Here is a 22,313-nt window from a genome sequence, read left to right on the forward strand (position 1 = left end):
GCCCGTGAGCCATGGCCGCTGAGCCTGCGCTTCCGGAGCCTGTGCTACTCAACGGGTGAGGCCACAACAGTGAGAGGCCCGCGTAGCGCAAAAAAAAAAACGAAGAATGAAATTTTATTGAGTGACCTTGTACCGTGCTGCTCCAAAAGGATTGCAGTTGCTAGGCAACAAGAGTGCTCATCTGACTTCAGGAGTATCAGATAGATGACTCACTCCCAGGTGAGGCTTTTATTCAGTCACCCTGGAAACTGGGTGTGTGTGTGTGTGTGTGTGTGTGTGTGTGTGTGTGTGTGTGTGTGTACACTCATGTACTAGAAGTCACTAATGTTCTAGCCTACAGGAGTTTCCAATCCATCTGATTCAAGATGAACCAAGCATTTCCTGTATGTAACTCCATACTATTATTATAGAGTTTCAAAACCACCACCCAAAGGGAAAGCTACCTAGAAAGTAAAACGGCATATTTGCAAAGGACAGTTTTGAATTCTGAATGCACAGCCTTCCTCCAAAACATGGGCCTTTTTTCAACCTGTAACAGAATTATTGCTCCATGAGACGCTGAAGACGATGAACACCACTCAACATGTTAACAACACAGGAATATCTATTGCTCTGAGCTAATTCTATAAAGAAAATGCTTGCTACAGATAATTCTTGCTTCAGATAATTCTATAAAGAAAACAGCAAGTGATTCCCAAAATTTAGATATTTTTTTTTAAGGAGAGGAACTATCACAGGAATTCCAGTTAGGGACGGAGGCTGAGGGAAAATTAAACATTCGGGTGGCACATACATTTCATAAAAGAAGGAAATATTATTAGCCTCCAAGTGTTTTGAAGGATATAATCTAAGAAAAAATTCAATCCCTTACATTGGACAATTTTAGTTTTCCTTAAATTTTTCTCATTTCACCACAGACCAGTGAAATCTTTGTCAGAGGCCAGAGCTGGTCTGTGAATTGCATTCGAAAACCACCACTGGAGCCTACAGGATTTGGGACTTGGACCACCTAGCCAGGAAAAACCCCTGATGGATGGAGGTGGCAGCAGTGTTCTGGGTGCAGCACAGCTGCTGTGTTCTGATTAGATTCCAAAAAAAGAACTGAATCTCTACCTCTGAGAGTCATATTACCTTCAGAAAATGCTGATCATGGTAGAGAACACGGACAAAGGCTTAGATCGTGTACAGTTGTGTGTGTACGTGTACTTACGCTTGTTGGGGGCAGTTGGAGAGAGAGAGAGGCTGCTACTACCCAGGAGGCACCCTACCCTGTGTTTGAATGGATTATGGTTTCTACTTGGTTAGTAAAGGCTCAGACAAGAGTGAGGGTAGGAAGTGGGAGACATATTGGACACACTGACACTTTGATTTTGAGATTGGCTCTTCCTGCCTGCGTTACAATTCCCTCTGCTTGGAAAGGCTCATTCTAAGAGAGAGACAAACCCGGAACAAATGCTCTCAACTGGATACTAAAGCAGAGGTGCTCAGACAACTCACAGAACTATTTAATGTTGGCACAGCAAGGAACTTTGAGATCGTCATTTGGCAAATAAGGAAGCAAGTCCAAAGAAGTAAATTTATCCAAGATTACGTGGCTAGTCTGTGGTTAGACCACAATAGAACTCCAGTTAGTACAATTCCCACTATAGCATAAATAAACATTACTGTCATTGTTACTGTACTAGCCAAATGTCCATATTAATATGTTGAAATTTGCAGAAGAGCCAAATTAGTGAAAGGATTAATCACACAAAACATCCCTTTGAGCATCAGCTTCTTTTAGTATACAAAATATACTTCTGTTTATAAAATGGTAATGAATATAGGTTATAAATCATGTATCTCTCATATACAGTGAACTTCAGATATATGTTTTATATATATATATATATTTAATATGCCTAATTCCATCTTGAAACTAATATTGACCTTACAGTATACAATATTTGGTTCACTTCAAAGTATCTCTTAAACAATCATTCTCCCTAACATTCAAGAAAAGAGACTAAAAATTATCATTCTCTGTTAGTATGAAAAAAAGAAAAGTATTTCCACCCTCCAAACACATACACATTTATTCTCATGTTTTAGAATGAATAGTAGAATTTCACTCCAAAGTACTTAGTACATTTTTTAGAATTATCTTCGGATAATTCTAGCACACGATGTACAAGGTTTTGCCTCTGTAAGCAATGTTTCCACTGTTTTACATGTAGACATGGGTTCCTAATGAGAGAGAGAAGGGGCTTAAAGAAAAAAATGCTTCAAATGGCATGAAACCAGTGTTCAGCTTAGATGAAATCACTGCTGCCACCCGCTGCTCTGTCTGTGGCTAACATTCCCTCATTTCCTGCCTTTCAACGTTTCTGTTTCGGTTAACAAACCGCCAAAGAATCGCACAACTTCATACCATTTTCATTATATTTTATTCCCCCCCCCCTACTGTGACCTTCTGTGGTTGAAATACATATCCTATTTATCATGGGGGCAACTGAGAAAAATGTCCCTGTCAGACAACTTTTGGTGCAAAGAGATGGGCTAGAGCCCGGAACTCTTGTTTTCCAGGCTCCAGGGCTGATGCCAGTCCTTTGAAAGGGAAGGCAGTGCAAAGGTCACTGCAGAGCAGTGGAGAGAGAAACAAAAAGGGCATGGATCCTAGCTGTGTGCTGCCCTCTGGCCTCTCCTCTTCAGGCTGGAGCACTGAAGATGAAAAGGAAATAACTGAGAGAAAACTTCTAGATGAGTAGCTACTGTAAATGGTATTTTAGAGCATTCAATTAGACAAAACAATAATCTCCCATTTAACATAGAAGAGTAGGGGGATGGAGTGATCTAGAATTGAGAATCATTGTACATACCACATAGGGATTACGTATTATAGGAAAATGACAGTAACGTAAAATACACTTGTTAAAATCTATTGAACATAATCCCATTTTCATTTTTTAAAATGGAGGAATAGTGATTCACAATAGTATACTAGTTTCAGGTGTACGACATCGTGATTCAATTTTTTATGGATTACACACTATAGAAAGTTATTATAAACTATTGGTTATATTCCCTGAACTGTACATTTATTTACAATAGCCAAAATATAGAAGCACCCTAAATGTCCATGGCCAGGTTATCATTTATATGCGGAGTCTAAAAAAAAAAAACAAAACAAAACTTCATTTTAAAATTTTATTTTTCAGAAAATACATTCGCAATGGGCCATGCCTATGGCAATGATCATTACACACGACTGATGGCAGGTCGAAGGCTAGCTTGGCTATAGCTTATGCTGCTTAGTTAAGTTTCCTTTCTGTGGCTTCTATTTTGAGTAGGAGACTTGATTTACAACAACGTTACTTAAAACTGTGGTCAGAAAGGAACTGTAAAATAGTTGATGAGCTGAAGAAATGAAAGTCAGAAACATGAGACAGATAGAGAGGAAATGAAATAAAAACACTGGTTTACTGGCTATCCTGATGAGAAAGAAACTTCTAAGTTTTAGTTAGTTGCTTGGTTAGTGATTTGGGTACTTGAAGTGCAAATAATTGAGTTAATTGAGTTAATACTTCAGTTAATCATGCTGCCGTTTTCCTGGCACCATGTCATGTGTATGTGAAGCCTTTATATTATTTCACTTTATTTTTCCTGCATCCCCTCTTCTGACCTTCATTGCCCTCCTCTTTCCCATAGGTACATAATCTAATACAGTTGCTACTTAGCACAGTGGTTCAAAGCCTAAACTCCTAAAGCCAATCTTCTGGGTTCCAGTCTCAACTGTACCTACCACTTAACACCTGTGTCACCTTCAGCAACTTATTAAATGTTGTTGTGCCTCAGTTTCTTCACATAAAATGGATCTGATAGTAATACATACTGCATGAAATATTTGTAAGGAGTAAATGAGTTAACATAAGTAAAGCGTTTAGAACCATTCGTGTTCAAATGATAAGCAGTATGTGCTAGCTATTACATATTTTTTGAAAGAAGTATTTTTCTATATATGCATATACTTTAAGTTTATATACATTTTATCATGCTGTAGATCTACCTATAGAGGTAATCATGTGGTTTTTTTTCTTTAGTCCTTTAATGTGTTAATTGCACTAATAGTTATAAACACTTTGTATTACTGAAATAAACTCTACTAGTTTATGATGTACTTTTCTTATTACACTGTTGGATTCAACTGGGTAATATTTTATTGAGAATTTTTGAATCTATGTTTAAGAATAAAATTAGGCTACAATTTTTTCTCTTTTCTCTTCATATTACTTTTGCAATACTTCTTGTTGGGGTTTGTGTAATGGGTAGCTATTCTTTTTTTCTGTTTTTCTGGAACAGCTTCTTGAATGTTTAATAGCAACCTCCTATAAAGCCAATTGAGTGTAGTTATTTCATTATGACAAAGAGAAATCTACAATCAGCATTTAAATTTCCTTACCCACTATTGATCTACTTGTGTTCTGTTTCTCATTGCAACAATCTGTGTATTTTTTTCTCTCACAAAATGTATCAAGTGTTTGAAATTTGTTTGGTATACAGTTCATAATATTATTTTATTTTTATTACTATTTCACCGGAATGTGTAATTATTTCCCCTTTTTATGCTAAATTTTGTTTGATCGCCCTTCTCTCTTAATTTATTAGTCAGTATTGCCAGATTTTTACCTTTCCTCCGCCCACCTTTTTTTTTTTTAATTTTTCAAGCACCGTGCTTTGGTTTTGTCAACCTTATCTAATGTTTTCTCTTTTACTTCTTTCCTCATATCTTCTTGGATTTATTCTGTTTTCCTCTTCTAACAGTTGAGTTGAATAATTTGCTCACTTTTTTCAGTTCTTCTTTTTTGTCATGTCATCATTTGGAGTAAGACAAGTACATTAGCTCACTCAAACCTGCCTCTGGTCTCTTCCCCCGCCTCCAACCTGATATATTGTTGTTATCTAGAACTGTAATTCTGGATTGCTTTTGTTGTAGTTTCATTGCTTTGCTTGACTCCATTAGGATCCTGAATTCAGTTTTGCTGATGAGAAGCCCAGGGTCAATCTGAATCACATGCTTTTGTAGGTCATGTGCTTTTTTCCTTTAGATCCTTTAAAATTTTCCTCTTTGTCATTGATATCCTTACATTTTGTTGTAACAGGTTGAGACATGGGACTTTTTTCCTTGTGTGTCCTGTTAGTTCTTTTTTAAAATTTATTTTATTGAAGTATAGTTGGTTTACAATATTGTGTTAATTTCTGCTGTCCAGTGAAGTGATTCAATTATAAATATATACATGCTTTTTCATATTCTTTTCCATTACGGTTTATCACAGGATATTGAATATAGTTCCCTGTGCTATACAGTAGGACCTTGTTGTTTATCCATCCTATAAGGTCAGTCCTTTTGATATGAAGTTGTTCAATGCCTCTCATCCTAGGAAATTCTCAGTCACTACAACCTCAAATATTTTCCATTCTTCTACGGATTTTATTCTCTCTTTGAGGCTCATTTTAGAGTAGAAAATAACATGTCTATTTCTATTATCCATATCTCTTATATTTTACTTTCACATTCGCCTTCTTATCATTTACTAGTGCTTTCAGGGAGAGTTCTTCAACCTGAACTTCATCAACTTAATCATTTATTGAGTGCTTTATGACAATTGTTCTAGTTTTCATGTAGAGCAGCACCATTTTAACTTCTGGTTTCCATTTCACGTTCAGGGGCTCACTCAGCCACCTAGTGCCCTTGGCCCTGCTAACTTCTCCTGACTCCAGCAGAGCTTGGGGACTACTCTGATATCATCCTACCAGCCTCCGGCTGGTATTGAACTGCTGCCATTTTTCTACCTTGAAGAGGCAACATGAACTCTGCTTTGTTCCCTCTCCCCTCCATGCTGCCCAGCCCTCCTCCATGTTGGGTAACTGTTCCTCACCAACCCCCAGTCACTGGGGTCCAACCACCTTCTACTGCCCCAAGGGTCCCTCATAGCTTTACACAGTCATTTTTTACATGGATAGCCATCCACTTCCCTCTAATGTTTATTACATTCCTAGGGTTGAGGTCTAGACAGAAATGAACAGCTTCTGTCTATATGCCATCTTGTCTGGAACAGGAATTAACATGATTCCAGAAACTGGAGTTTTAGGAGTATGAAGGTAGAATGCACTTGTGGGAATCACGTTCTCATTTTAGGATGTAGAGGCCTCATTCTAGAAGGAAGAGAGCATCAGGAAGCTGGCCTCGTAGGAGAATAAAATAAGAGGCAAAGACTTCCTGGGATGCACATTCCCTTATGCTATAAAAACAGACATACTCCTGTGAATAATTGGTAATTCTAAGCATCAAATTAAATCATGCACTTATTTACCTTTTCCCCTTCTTTTTCACCTTTCCTCAGAATCAACCTACCGACACCAAGCAACCATTGATGATGAAGTTGTCACCATGGAGATACTAGATACTGCTGGCCAGGTGAATGAGGAATAAGCTAAAGTATTTTCTGGATCAAATAAAAATGAGATGTGCATAATATGAACAAAATTAAGATACTTTCCTATAATTAACTAATGATGCCTAAAGACTTTTTAAATTTAATTATCTAGTTATTTTAAATACAATATTAACTTATTTGCAACAGTATTAACTTATTTGCAAATGCATCCTTATGTAAATTACCCAGTATTCCAAAGGGGTTTTGAAAATATCATAACATTCACATAATATCATCTAGAATAGAATTGCCCACCTATATTTTGGGGAGTTGGAGAGATCTCCCAAAACTCCCATTGGAATGCTGTGATAAAGTTAAACAGACATCATTACTGGAGAAGTTCTCAGAGCCTTAATATGCTTATGTATAAGGTGAATCTTTAAGAAATGTACTATGTATTATATTCTAAACTTATATGACCTTAGAATCTTTTTTTGGAATACTTCATTTTCAGAATCCCTTCTGTAATATTCTTTTCAGACCTCACCACATCCGATTGAAAATTTGAGCCACATCATTGAACAATAGTAACTTATTTTAAAATGAAACTAATATAAATTTGTTTTGTAGCCAGTCGTTCTGAAATTATAAACAAGTTCATAGGTAGGTTTGGTTCCCAAGATTAGGCATGACCACTAAGAATGAGAGTTAGGCAGCTGAAGGATTTCATGATGCTTTTCAGTTACTTGGGATCCCAAGAAGACTTGAATTAAAGTATTTAATCCAAGAAATATACTTGCAGCTAATTATACAGTTTTCCTTCTCATCACTACCTGCTCCCTATATATGTTCTCACCTTCCAGCACTGATTCTAAAGAGAGGCAGCAGGGAAATACTTGCCTGCAGAAATCATTTGAGCCTATAAAGGCAATGCATTTTCAAATCACACATGCTGCCTTCTGAGGAAGCAGGGATCACCCACTTTGAGAATCACTGCAAATGAGGTTCTGTCATTATTGAGACTGCATAATATCTGGAGGGTGTTGAGATAGAAAAAGAAGCCAAAATCCCCAGGCTTTGAGTTTGACTCTCTATACAAGTTTTCACTGTTTTTCTGTCCTGGGGGCTAATCTAATCTGAAGAGAGAAAAAAATTAAAAAAAAAAATTAAAAACCACTTCACTATGCCATGCCTCTAATTCTGATCTCAAAGGATGGGATAAGGTCTACTTGTCTGTTACCTATTGGCCAATTCTTTATTTGTGATGAAAAGTCTCAGAGGCAATATGCTCAACTAAGAGTATAATTTCTTTGTAGTTCTTGGGATTACACACTTAATGATGTGGCAAGAAAAAATCAGAAGCCAAAAGTTAGGTTCTATGCAGTTAGAAAATGTTTAGTTCCCTAAGTAATGCTTCTACTCCAAACTGATTGAGAAGGTCAGCTTGTTCAGGCAGACTACCAAGAAATTTTAATGACACTGAACATAAGGAATAGTCATTAAGGGATCACCGTTAGCATCTGCAGCATCTATACATGGCAATTACTGCCAGGTCTCCCGACTGCCGTATTTTCCTTGCCAACAGGAAGACACCATTCAGAGGGAAGGACACATGCGATGGGGGGAAGGCTTTGTGCTGGTCTATGACGTTACTGACCGAGGAAGTTTTGAGGAAGTGCTGCCACTTAAGAACATCCTGGATGAGATCAAAAAGCCCAAGAATGTGACTCTCATCTTGGTTGGAAACAAAGCTGACTTGGACCACTCCAGACAGGTTAGTACAGAAGAAGGGGAGAAGCTGGCCACAGAATTGGCATGTGCTTTTTATGAGTGTTCTGCCTGTACCGGGGAAGGGAACATCACCGAGATATTCTACGAGCTGTGTAGAGAGGTACGTCGCCGGAGGATGGTCCAGGGCAAGACGAGGCGACGCAGCTCCACCACACACGTCAAGCAAGCCATTAACAAGATGCTCACCAAAATCAGCAGTTAGGCAGCTCTGTTCCTGTGAAGGCCCTGCTCAGGTGGGTTGGGTAAATGGAAACACTTTCTTGCCCTTTTTCCCTTTTTCTCCCCCCAAATAAAAGAAAATACTCCATTCCTTGTTCTGACTCTGGGAAACATCTGGGCTTCCCACTGGTCCCAGCCTCCCATATGTTGGGAAGTTATAGAGTGTTTTAATGCAATTTCAGTGCTGACAATCTCTCTTTTGCCTGCTTGAATAAAATATGCTCTTTTGCAGTTTGAACATGCAATCACCAGATTCTGCAATGGCTGTGTTCATATTAAGCTATTTTTAGGCATCTTCACCTTGCTTCGATAGGTGGAAGTCTTTTCAAAGGCATTTTTAAATTCCATTCCTTGTCAAAGTCTACAAATGATCACCCTATAAGTCTAAGATAATAGAAAATACAGTGAAAACACAGGAAGAGTACCTAAGATGTTGGACCAGGGAATAGAGCCTTAGTTTCTATTTGAAGTGAGGATTTTTCTGAATTATCTTAGATCATCTAGTTTTTCTTTAACCCTTGTTTTGTTCTTAAATTCAAACATGCTCTCACAAAGTTTTCCATTGTCATAGAGAGTTTCATTTCAATTTGAGTTGGTTCTCTCCTTGATCTATTGATCATTGCACCCTAATTCTTCTTCTGTGGCTCCAACAAGATTTAATTATAACAAAGGCAGCAGGACCCCTCAATTCAAATCCTCCTGGACCACTTCTCACCAAGCCCAGGGCGATGTAAAGACGAAAGGAATCTTTTCACCAAGCCCTGACTTTATTGAATGCTAATAGAGGATTTGGAATTAGAGGTGTCTGGTTCATTTCTCTCTCTGCTTATCATCTTAGAAGAAAGACAACATTCAAAACAACAGGAAAATTAAGAATGAGGCTTAACTACCCTTCCGTTGGGGAGCCCACGCTGTGGCAGGCACAGTAAGAAGAACCAGCCTCTGATTCATTAAGTTGGCTATGTGGCTTCTAATATTGCAGATAAATTAATTCACTTAGGAGAATTCAGAAAAGAATGAGTGATTAGAGTTCCCTATACCTGAATAAATGTGTATAAAACAGATTCTTATATTGAGAAAGTACAGTCTATAATTGATAAAGCTTTATGATTCTTTTTTCCCTATTATGCCCCCACATATCAAGATTTGGGCACTTTATTTTAGAAGAAAATATATATCTTTTACATATGTGTGTATTTATAAATGCATAGATATATGTATAAAACTTTGTAAGAGTTGGAGGCTTTAATTCACCAATGCATTTGGACAACTCAGTGTAACTGACTATTTTACGTGAATATAATAAAAAGCATAACTTTCACATTCTGTCACCTTCAGGCAGTCTTTCTTGTGATAACATAAAAAGTTTGTAGTTTTAGGAGAGACTTCAAGAGATTGTTGGGTTGCAGAGCTGAGGAATCAGCTGAATCAGTGAATGTGATATAGAAAAGAAGCACCTGAACAGCTCTGTTCTTGTGAAGGTCCTGTGGAGGTGGGTCAGGAAATTGGAACCACTTGAATATAATAATAGCTACATTTTTAGAGTCCTTAGGTACTATTTTAGGCACCTTATGTATTATCTCATCATATTCTCACAATACCCCTATGCAAGAGATAGTATTATGATCACAGTTGTAGGGATAAAGATACTGAGCTACAAGGGAAAACAAGTTTGCACAGCTATTTAGTGGGCAGAGCCAGGATTTGAACCCAGAGAGAAAAAGTCAGACAGTAGAGCCCATACTATGATCCACTAGGGTATATTAGTAGGCTGAGATATGGCTCTTGTTCTTGAGCTGTGGGATGAAGATACAGGAAGGAGAAAATGTAGGGAAGACTTGTTTCATTTATGCTTTCATTCATTCACGAACAAATATTTACAGATAAACTGGGCATGTGACTTGACATGTTAGTCCATTTGATGGTTTCTGAGCTGAACCTTGAAGAATACAGTTGACCCTTGAACAATGGCGGGGATTAGGGGCGCCGACTCTCCACGCAGTTGAAAATCTGTGTGGAATTTTTGACTCCCTCCAAAACTTAACTACTAATAGCCTACCGATGACCAGAAGCCCTACCAATAAAATAAACAGTCAACTGACACATATTTTGTATGTTATATGCATTATATACCGTATTCTTATATAAATTAAACTAGAGAAAAGAAAATGTTATTAAGAAAATCATAAGGAAGAGAAAATACTTTTACAACACTGTACTGTAGTTATCAATACCGTAAGTTTACATCATCGGTTTACAAGATGAATCATCTGTCAGTACCTATAGCCATATTGTCTTATATGATACAAAACACTGTAGATGTAATACATATTACTAACGCTAAATGTCAAAAATGGAAAGACCATGTGAAAAAGAAATTCATATTTATTTCATGCATTGATAACGAGGAAGCTGCAATAAGAATGCTTTATGGTAGCCTAGTGTAATCAAAATGATTACTTCACGATAGCCTAGCCTATACACTAATGAATGAACGGCTATAATAGTATGGCATATGGTATTACAGTCATATTCATAATACAGTATTGGAAACATTTACATTTTTTAAAAAAACACTTACCCATGACGATAGGCTGACAGGTGATTTCTTCAATTAGGAGAGAGCAGTATACTGTACTGTAATGTAATTTTTTGAACACAATGTTATAAAATGGTAAGAAAACTAACACATTATTAATTTTATATTAAATATCACTCACCTTATGCCTATGTAAGGATAGCCTAGTATCTACATGTTTTATGCATTCATGACATACCTTTTTCTTAATTATTTCGATATTTCTAGGCTATGAGTTTTGTCGGCAGGTTTTTTCATATTATCACAAATCTCCAAAAATCTTTCCAGTATGTTTGTTGGAAAAAAAAAAATCCACATAGAAGTGCCCCATGCTGTTCAAATCTATGTTGTGCAAGGGCCAACTGTATGTACAAGTTATCCAGGAAAGAAAGATGGTGAAAATATCTAGGCAAAAAGAATAGCGTGGAACCAAAAGATGGAGACATGAAAGGTGATGGTAAGTATAGTAATTAAAAGAGTTTGGAGAGCCACGTGTATCATTCTTCAGGAAGAAAAGGGAAGGGATGCAGAGAGAAGGGATTAAGAGAAAGAAAAAGGATAAAGGATTTGGAAGTAAGAAAAAATATCAAAAATTCATAGATCTACAAGTTTAGGTAATTGCATCTTAAAGGACCAAGTAGGTAACTTGGCTGTAATTCATTTTCAGTCCATTTAGACAAGGGTAGGGAAAATGAGAGCAGAGTAAAATTGTTTTTAAAATGTCCTCTTCTAGAAACATAGTCTCTTTCATTCTGTTGTACTATACTTGGAGATGAAGCTCAGCTAGTGCCCATTAACAGCACGCTCCTAAGGAGGCCTAGTGTGATACCTGGATGCTACCTTAAGTCAAACACTAAGGAAGTGAAATTCACAGTCACCAACACCAGCATCTTCCTTAGACATATGCATACAAATCCAGACCTGTTAAAACATAGAACCACTGGCAAAAGTACCAAGTGGTAATTACAGAAGAACATGAGATTGCACAAATATAAATTAGTTATTCCTCTCATGCCTCAGGTTTATCCACAAATGAAGATTATAAACAAGTCGGTTTTTTTCACACAGTATTTTAATGATGGAAACGTGTGTTCTTGAACAATAATGATGAGTTGTTATCATCACACTACTACTACCAACGTTTGCTTTTTGGTAATTGCTTTTCTTTCAAGAGTCAAGACTTTTTTCTATATATTGTGTTTGTACTCATATGCCTCACAGCGCAGAAAGAAGAGACCCATTAGTCAGGACCTTTCTTTTAAATAATACATGTAATACGTACATATACAAAGATAAACACAACATCTTGCATTCTAAGTATGATACCAAACAAGCTTTCTTATTAAAACAGCCTATGCTCACTTTGAGCATAAGGAACTAGTCAGTTCACTTGGCCAGATTTAATCAGAGTAAAGTTGAATTCAGAGTAAAGTTGTCCTGAGCTAATAACTTATTGGGACAGTCTGAGAAAAAATAAAGACAAATATTTTTTTCTCCATAGGTTTGACATGCTACATTTAGCAAATTCTGTATTCCGACATATATGGGTCTATTTTGAGACTGTTTGTTCTGTTTCATTGGTCTGTTTGTTTGTTCATGCTCTAGAACCATGGTATTTTAAAATTTGAGCCTGGTAATATAATTACTCCTGTTACAACATGTTTGGTTTTTTTTTCGTCAGAGAGCATTTGCTCTTTATTTTCATGTAAATTTTATGTTCACCCTGCATTACCATGTAGTAAGGGTGGTAAACTTGCTTCTTTGTGACTGGAATAATGATACTCCCAGGGGTGATCAAAATTAAGAATAAATTTTTTGGTTTGGACATTACCGTACTCTGGGACTATATAACTGTTGGGTCTAAAAATAGAATCAGAAGGAAGATTTTCTGTTAGTGCTTAGAACCCAGTGTCTATTTTTTCTCAAGCCTTATTGAGATATAATGGACAAAACATCGTGCAAGTTTAAGGTGTACAACGTGATATTTGATACATGTGTGTCTTGCCAAATGATTACCACAATAAGGTTTGTTAACATGTTCATCACCTCACATAATTACCTTTTCTTTTCTGTGGTGAGACTACTTAAGGTTTACTGTCTTAGCAACTTTCAAATATATAAAACAAGCGGTGTCAGCACCCAACAATACAAAAATTGCAATGTCTGGCATCTAGTCAAAAATTACCATGAATGCTGGAAATAGGAAAATATGACCCATAAACAGGAGAAAAATCAACCAATAAAAACATACCAAGAAATGCTAGATGATAGCATAACAAACAAGGAACTTAAGACAGTTATTATAAATATGCTACATATGCCTAAGAAGGTAGAAAGAGACATGAACATTATGAGGACAGAAATGAAAGCTATAAACAAGGCCTAATTGTAACTTCTAGAGATGGAAAATACAATATCTGAAATAATAAAACACTGAGTAGGATTAACATCAGATGAGATCCTAAAAAGTATTACCAGTGAACTTAACGACATAGTACTTGAAACAATCCAAAATGAAGCAAAGAGAGGAAAAAAGACAATAATAAACAAAGAATCGGTGACATCTGAAACAAAATCAAGCAATCTAACATACGTATAATTATAGTCCCAGAAATAAAGGAAAGGGATGGTGGGATAGAAGAAAGTATTTGAACAAATAACAGTGAAAACTTTCTCAAATTATAAGCTCACAGCTCCAAGAAACTCAGTAGACACCAAGTAAAAAAAGCAGAGGAAACACACCAAGGAACATCAAAATCAAATTCCTGAAAAATAATGAAAAAGAGAACATTTTAAAAGCAGCCAGTGGAACAAAGGCTGATAAAATGTAGTTATATTATTTGAAGGTAGGCAGTGATAAGTTGAATGAGTATATTATAAATCTTAGAATGACCATTAAAAACAAAAGCAAGAACAAAAACATAGAGAGATGTAGCTAATAGGTCAATAGTGTTTATAGAATGGAATCATAAGAAATACACAATTCAAAAGAAGGCAGAAAAAAGAGGAAATAAAGGAACAAATAACAGATGGGATAAACAGAAAATAAGAGCTAGACGGTAGCTTTAAATGTAATCATATTTTTAACTACATTAATTGTAACAAGTGGGAAGGGTCTCAAGGGAACATTTCTAGAATGTTCCCTTGAGAACACAGAGGGTCTCAAGGGAACATTTCTAGAATGACAGAACGAGCCTATATTATGATTACTGTGGTAGTTATATGACTACATACATTTTCTAGAGCTCGTCAATTTGTAAACTTAAAATTAGCTTCTTTATTGTATATGAATTATATCTCAAAAATGTTGAGCTGAAAAAGAAATATATCTTTCAGTTGGGAATTCAGCAAGGAGGGCACATCAAAGAAAGCCATCCTGAAAATTATTTAAAACAAATGTTCAGGGGAGACCAAGATGGCAGAGGACTAAGACGCGGAGATCACCTTCCTCCCCACAAACACATCAGAAATACATCTACACGTGGAACAACTCCTACAGAACACCTACTGAACGCTGGCAGAAGACCTCAGACCTCCCAAAAGGCAAGAAACTCCCCCACGTACTTGGATAGGGCAAAAGAAAAAAGAATAAACAGAGACAAAAGAATAGGGACGGTACCTGCACCAGCGGGAGGGAGCTGTGAAGGAGGAAAGGTTGGCACACACTAGAAGCCCCTTCGCGGGCGGCGACTGCGGGTGGCGGAGGGGGAAGCTTCGGTGCTGCGGGGGTGGAGAGCACAGCAACAGGGGTGCGGAGGGCAAAGCGGAGAGATTCCCGCACAGAGGATCAGGGCCGACCGGCACTCGCCAGCCCGAGAGGCTTGTCTGCTCACCCGCCGGGGCGGGCGGGGCTGGGAGCTGAGGCTCGGGCTTCGGTCGGATCCCAGGGAGAGGCCTGGGGTTGGCGGCGTGAACACAGCCTGCAGGGGGTTAGTGCGCCACGGCTGGCCGGGAGGGAGTCCGGGAAAAAGTCTGGACCTGCCGAAGAGGCAACAGACTTTTTCTTACCTCTTTGTTTCCTGGTGCGCGAGGAGAGGGGATTAGGAGCGCTGCTTAAAGGAGCTCCAGAGACGGGCGCGAGCCGTGGCTAAAAGCGCGGACCCCAGAGACGGGCATGAGACGCTAAGGCTGCTGCTGCCGCCACCAAGAAGCCTGTGTGCGAGCACAGGTCACTATGCACACCCCACTTCCGGGGAGCCTGTGCAGCCCGCCACTGCCAGGGTCCTGGGATCCAGGGACAACTTTCCCGGGAGAACGCACGGCGCGCCTCAGGCTGGTGCAACGTCATGCCGGCCTCTGCTGCCGCAGGCCCGCCTCGCACTCCGTGCCCCTCCCTCCCCCCGGCCTGAGTGAGCCAGAGCCCCCGAAGCAGCTGCTCCTTTAACCCCGTCCTGTCTGAGCGAAGAACAGACGCCCTCCGGCGATCTACACGCAGGGGCGGGGCCAAATCCAAAGCTGAACCCCGGGAGCTGTGAGAACAAAGAAGAGAAAGGGAAATCTCTCCCAGCAGCCTCAGAAGCAGCGGATTAAAGCTCCACAATAAACTTGATGTACCCTGCATGTGTGGAATACATGAATAGACAACGAATCATCCGAAAATTGAGGAGGTGGACTTTGGGAGCAATGATATATATATATATATATATATATATATATATATATGGGTTTTTTTTCCCTTTTTTGTGAGTGTGTATGTGTATGCTTCTTTGGGTGATTTGGTCTGTATAGCTCTGCTTTTACTATTCATCCTAGTGTTCTGTCTGTCCTTTTTTTTTCTTTTTTAATTACTTTTTAATGTTTTTTAATTTTAATAACTTTATTTTATTCTATTTTATATTTTTCTTTCTTTCTTTCTTTTTTTTCTCCCTTTTCTTCTGAGCCGTGCAGCTCACAGGGTCTTGGTGCTCTGGCTGGGTTTCAGGCCTGAGCCCCTGAGGTGGGAGAGCTGAATTCAGAACACTGGTCCCCCAGAGACCTCCCATCTGCACGTAATATCAAACGGCAAAAGCTCTCCCAGAGATCTCCATCTCAACACAAAGACCCAGCTCCACTCAACTACCAGCAAGCTGCAGTGCTGGACACCCTATGCCAAACAAATGGCAAGACAGAAAAACAACCCCACCCATTAGCACAGAGGCTGCCTAAAATCATAATAAGGTCACAGACACCCCAAAGCACACCACCGGACGCGGTCCTGCCCACCAGAAAGACAAGATCCAGCCTCATCCACCAGAACACGGGCACCAGTCCCCTCCACCAGGAAGCCTACACAACCCACTGAACCAACCTTAATCACTGGGGATAGACACCAAAAACAACTGGATCGACGAACCTGCAGCATCCGAAAAGAAGACCCCAAACACAGTAAGTTAAGCAAAATGAGAAGACAGAGAAGCACACAGCAGATGAAGGAGCAAGGTAAAAACCCACCAGACCAAACAAATGAAGAGGAAATAGGCAATCTACCTGAAAAAGAATTCAGAGTAATGATAGTAAAGATGATCCAAAATCTTGGAACTAGAATAGAGAAAATACAAGAAACATTTAAAAAGGACCTAGAAGAACTAAAGCGCAAACAAACAATGATGAACAATACAATAAATGAAATTGAAAATTCTCTAGAAAATATCAATAGCAGAGTAACTGAGGCAGAAGAACAGATAAGTGACCTGGAAGGTAAAATAGTGAAAATAACTACTGCAGAGCAGAATAAAGAAAAAAGAATGAAAAGAATTGAGGACAGTCTCAGAGACCTCTGGGACATTAAACACACAAACATTCGAAGTGTAGGGGTCCCAGAAGAAGAAGAGAAAAAGAAAGGGACTGAGAAAATATTTGAAGGGATTATAGTTGAAAACTTCCCTAATATGGGAAAGGAAATAGGTAATCAAGTCCAGGAAGCACAGAGAGTAGCATACATGATAAATCCAAGGAGAAACACGCCAAGACATATTAATCAAACTATCAAAAATTAAATACAAAGAAAAAATACTAAAAGCAGCAAGGGAAAAACAACAAATAACACATAAGGGAATCCCCTAAGGTTAACAGCTGATCTTTCAGCAGAAAATCTGCAAGCCAGAAGGGAATTGCAGGACATATTTAAAGTGGTGAAAGGGAAAAACCTACAACCAAGATTACTCTATACAGCAAGGATCTCATTCAGATTTGATGGAGAAATTAAAACCTTTAGAGACAAGCAAAAGCTAAGAGAATTCAGCACCACCAAACCAGCTTTACAACAAATGCTAAAGGATCTTCTCTAGGCAAGAATCACAAGAGAAGGAAAAGACCTACAATAACAAACCCAAAACAATTAAGAAAATGGTAATAGGAACATACATATCAATAATTACCTTAAACATGAATGGATTAAATGCTCAAAACAAAAGACACAGGCTTGCTGAATGGATACAAAAACAAGACCCATATGTATGCGGTCTACAAGATACCCACTTCAGACCTAGGGGCACATACAGACTGAAAGTGAGGGGATGGAAAAAGATATTCCATGCAAATGGAAATCAAAGAAAGCTGGAGTAGCAATTCTCATATCAGACAAAATAGACTTTAAAATAAAGACTATTACAAGAGACAAAGAAGGATACTACATAATGATCAAGGGATCAATCCAAGAAGATATAACAATTGTAAACATTTACACACCCAATATAGGAGTACCTCAATACATAAGGCAAATGCTAACAGCCATAGAAGGGGAAATTGACAGTAACACAATAATAGTAGGGGACTTTAACATGCCACTCTCACCAATGGACAGATCATCCAAAATGAAAATAAAAAAAGAAACACAAGCTTTAAATGATACATTAAACAAGAAGGACTTAATTGATATTTATAGGACATTGCATCCAAAAACAACAGAATACACTTTCTTCTCAAGTGCTCACGGAACATTCTCCAGGACAGATGATATCTTGGGTCACAAATCTAGCCTTGGTAAATTTAAGAAAATTGAAATGATATCAAGTATCTGTTCCAACCACAGTGCTATGAGACTAGATATCAATTACAGGAAAAAATCTGTAAAAGATACAAACACATGGAGGCTAAACAATACACTACTTAATAACCAAGGCATCACTTAAGAAATCAAAGAGGAAATCAAAAAATACCTAGAAACAAATCACAATGAAAACACGATGACCCAAAACCTAGGGGATGCAGCAAAAGCAGTTCTGAGAGGGAACTTTATAGCAATACAATCCTACATCAAGAAACAAGAAACATCTCAAATAAACAACCTAACCTTACACCTAAAGCAATTAGAGAAAGAAGAACAAAAAACCCCCAAAGTTAGCAGAAGGAAAGAAATCATAAAGATCAGATCAGAAATAAATGAAAAAGAAATGAAGGAAATGATAGCAAAGATCAATAAAACTAAAAGCTTGTTCTTTGAGAAGATAACAAAATTGATAAACCATTAGCCAGACTCATCAAGAAAAAAAGGGAGAAGACTCTAATCAACAGAATCAGAACTGAAAACGGAGAAGTAACAATGGACACTGCAGAAATACAAAGGAGCATGAGAGATTACTACAAGCAGTTATATGCCAATAAAATGGACAACCTGGAAGAAATGGACAAATTCTTAGAAAAGCACCACCTTCCAAGATTGAACCAGGAAGAAATAGAAAATATAAACAGACCAATCACAATTCTGAAGTTGAGACTGTGATTAAAAATCTTCCAACAAACAAAAGCCCAGGACCAGATGGATTCACAGGCGAATTCTATCAAACATTTAGAGAAGAGCTAACACCCATCCTTCTCAAACTCTTCCAAAACAGGGTAGAGGGAGGAACACTCCCAAACTCATTCTGCGAGACCACAATCACCCTGTTACCAAAACCAGACAAAGATATCACAAAGAAAGAAAACTACAGGCCAATATCACTGATGAACATAGATGCAAAAATCCTCCACAAAATACTAGCAAACAGAATCCAACAGCACATAAAAAGGATCATACACCATGATCAAGTGGGGTTTATGCCAGGAATGCAAGGATTATTCAATATATGCAAATTAATCAATGTGATACACCATATTAACAAATTGAAGGATAAAAACCATATGATCATCTCAATAGATGAAGAAGAAACTTTCGACCAAATTCAACACCTATTTATGATAAAAACCCTCCAGAAAGTAGGCATAGAGGGAACTAACCTCAGCATAATGAAGGCCACATATGACAAACCCACAGCCAACATCGTTCTCAATGGTGAAAAACTGAAACCATTTCAACTAAGATCAGGAACAAGACAAGGTTGCCTATTCTCACCAACATAGTTTTGGAATTTTTAGCCACAGCAATCAGAGAAGAAAAGGAAATAAAAGGAATCCAAATCGGAAAAGAAGAAGTAAAACTGTCACTGTTTGCAGATGACATGATACTGTACATAGAGAATCCTAAAGACTCTACCAGAAAACTATTAGAGCTAATCAATGAATTTGGTAAAGTAGCACGATGCAAAATTAGTGCACAGAAATCTCTTGCATTCCTATACACTAATGATGAAAAATCTGAAAGAGAAATTAAGGGAACACTCACATTTCCCATTGCAACAATAAGAATAAAATACCTAGGAATAAACCTACCTAAGGAGACAAAAGACCTGTATGCAGAAAAATATAAGACACTGATGAAAGAAATTAAAGATGATACAAACAGATGGAAAGATATACCATGTTCTTAGATTGGAAGAATCAACAGTGTGAAAATGACTATACTACCCAAAGCAATCTACAGATTCAATGCAATCCCTATCAAACTACCAATGCCATTTTTCACATAACTAGAACAAAAAATTTCACAATTTGTATGGAAACACAAAAGACCCCGAATAGCCAAAACAATCTTGAGAAAGAAAAATGGAGCTGGAGGAAACAAACTCCTGGACCTCAGACTATACTACAAAGCTACAGTAATCAAGATAGTATGGTACTGGCACAAAAACAGAAATATAGATGAATGGAACAGGATAGAAAGCCCAGATATAAACCCACGCACCTATGGTCACCTTATTTTTGATAAAGGAGGCAAGGATATACAATGGAGAAAAGACAGCCTCTTCAATAAGTGGTACTGGGAAAACTGGGCAGCTACATGTAAAAGATGAAATTAGAGCACTCCCTAACACCATACACAAAAATAAACTTAAAATGGATTACAGACCTAAATGTAAGGTTAGACATTATAAAACTATTAGAGGAAAACCTAGGCAGAACACTCTATGACATAAATCACAGCAAGATCTTTTTTGACCCACCTCCTAGAGAAATGGAAATAAAAACAAAAGTAAACAAATGGGACCTAATGAAACTTCAAAGCTTTTGCACAGCAAAGGAAACCATAAACAAGACAAAAAGACAGCCCTCAGAATGGGAGAAAATATTTGCAAATGAAGCAACTGACAAAGGATTAATCTCCAAAATATACAAGCAGCTCAATATCAAAAAAACAAACAACCCAATCCAAAAATGGGCAGAAGACCTAAATAGACATTTCTCCAAAGATACACAGATTGTCGACAAACACGTGAAAGGATGCTCAACACCACTAATCATTAGAGAAATGCAAATCAAAACTACAATGAGGTATCACCTCACACTGGTCAGAATGGCCATCATCAAAGAATCTAGAAACAATAAATGCTGGAGAGGGTGTGGAGAAAAGGGAACCCTCTTGCACTGTTTGTGGGAATGTAAATTGATACAGCCACTATGGATAATGGTATGGAGGTTCCTTAAAAAACTAAAAATAGAAGTACTATATGACCCAGCAATCCCACTACTGGGCATATACCCTGAGAAAACCATAATTCAAAAAGAGTCATGTACCATAGTGTTCATTGCAGCTCTATTTACAATAGCCAGGACATGGAAGCAACCTAAGTGTCCATCGACAGATGAATGGTTAAGGAAGATGTGGCACATATATACAATGGAATATTACTCAGCCATAAAAAGAAACGAAATTGAGTTATTTGTCATGAGGTGGATGGACCTAGAGTCTGTCATACAGAGTGAAGTAAGTCAGAAAGAGAAAAACAAATGCTGTATGCTAACACATATGTATGGAATCCAAAAAAAATAAAATAAAGAATAAAACAAATGTTCAACATCTCAGAAGAGGTTTTTATTTTGCATCTTTTCCATTCTTAATAAAGTATCAATATTTTATTTTAAAATAATAGTTTCATTTAAATTCTCCATGCTCCTATATCATTTCAGGCTCCCTGGCGTCAAGTACCTTTAGTCACTAGAGACCCATTTCAAGAGAATGCCATTCTGTTCTCTTGTGAATCCAAAGACCATTTTATTTTTCCTTAGGAAACACAGATGAGTGCTTGGCCTTATGGAGTGTGGGAGTGTGTGTATGTACGTGTGTCTGTCGAATCTTTACTTGTTTTCTGAGAGAAGAAAATAATTTGATTTATTCTATGAAGGAGGATTTTTAAGAATAAAACCTCACTGTTTAGTAATCTAGGGAAGTGCTTGTTGATGCCTTCTTGATGCTTTTATGATTTATCAGATCCTATAAACATTGCCATAAAAACTTTTATTCTGTCATGCTCTTCATCTTCTCACTGTTAGGAGAAGCAAAGAGCTTATTGAGAGAAACAAGGTAGGACATTGAAGTAAATACAGGATATTGATTGCTTCTCTTCCCTGAGTTTCTGAGTCAATCTATATAGTGGAAGTGTCCAACTACAATTTATGTTCCTAACATTTGTTTGTAAATTGGCTTTTTGGGATGCTGAATGCAATTTCCCTGGCATACAAAGTTATAAACCACATTTAGGTTCCCCAGCTTGTCCATGGCAGCCTATTAATCGATAACATAGCACTTTTCTTGGTGAGAGATACATTAAAAAATAACATTTCGAAACAGATAAATATCTTTTCTGCATCCTCTCATCTTTCCCACACATTTTGGTGTCCTCCTGTCCCTTGAACCCTTCACTATATATACTTTCTTTGGGGAGTGGGGCAAATCAGGTATTTTTTAAGAGGATGATTCATTACACAAACATATCCAACTGGCGATATTTCAAATAGCCTAGAAAAGTGAAAGGAAATATTTTATGCAAAATAGAGGAAGGATTTTTTAGAAAAGAAGCATGCATACAGTTTATATAAACATAGGGGAGACAAAAGGAACTTGGTGATCATCTAATCCAACAGCATTTCCCACAATAACAACTTTCTTGAGTCTGTAGACTGCTACTAGTCATCATTTTTTAAAAAAAGGAGAATTATGTTTCAAATGATTGGAACACGGT

The 22,313-nt window shown here is 37.7% G+C and overlaps 1 protein-coding gene across 8 annotated transcripts in view; it reads left to right on the plus strand.

Annotated features, from left to right (window-relative positions):
* The window catches only part of RERG (RAS like estrogen regulated growth inhibitor), a 168,723-nt gene that overhangs the window by 96,912 nt on the left and 49,498 nt on the right, over nt 1-22,313 (plus strand). For 5 of the 8 annotated variants that reach the window (XM_073789015.1, XM_004310329.4, XM_019937150.2 and 2 more), the window contains 2 exons: nt 6,381-6,454; nt 7,999-9,744. In XM_073789015.1, coding sequence (XP_073645116.1) covers nt 6,381-6,454; nt 7,999-8,406 — 482 coding nt within the window. In that variant the 3' untranslated portion in view covers nt 8,407-9,744. Of the gene's footprint in view, nt 1-6,380; nt 6,455-7,998; nt 9,745-22,313 lie in introns of those variants that run through there. The other 3 variants (XM_033867018.2, XM_019937157.2, XM_073789016.1) reach the window with 3 other exon arrangements.

This window comes from Tursiops truncatus, chromosome 11, assembly GCF_011762595.2.
Source record: "Tursiops truncatus isolate mTurTru1 chromosome 11, mTurTru1.mat.Y, whole genome shotgun sequence".
NCBI classification, from domain to species: domain Eukaryota; kingdom Metazoa; phylum Chordata; class Mammalia; order Artiodactyla; family Delphinidae; genus Tursiops; species Tursiops truncatus.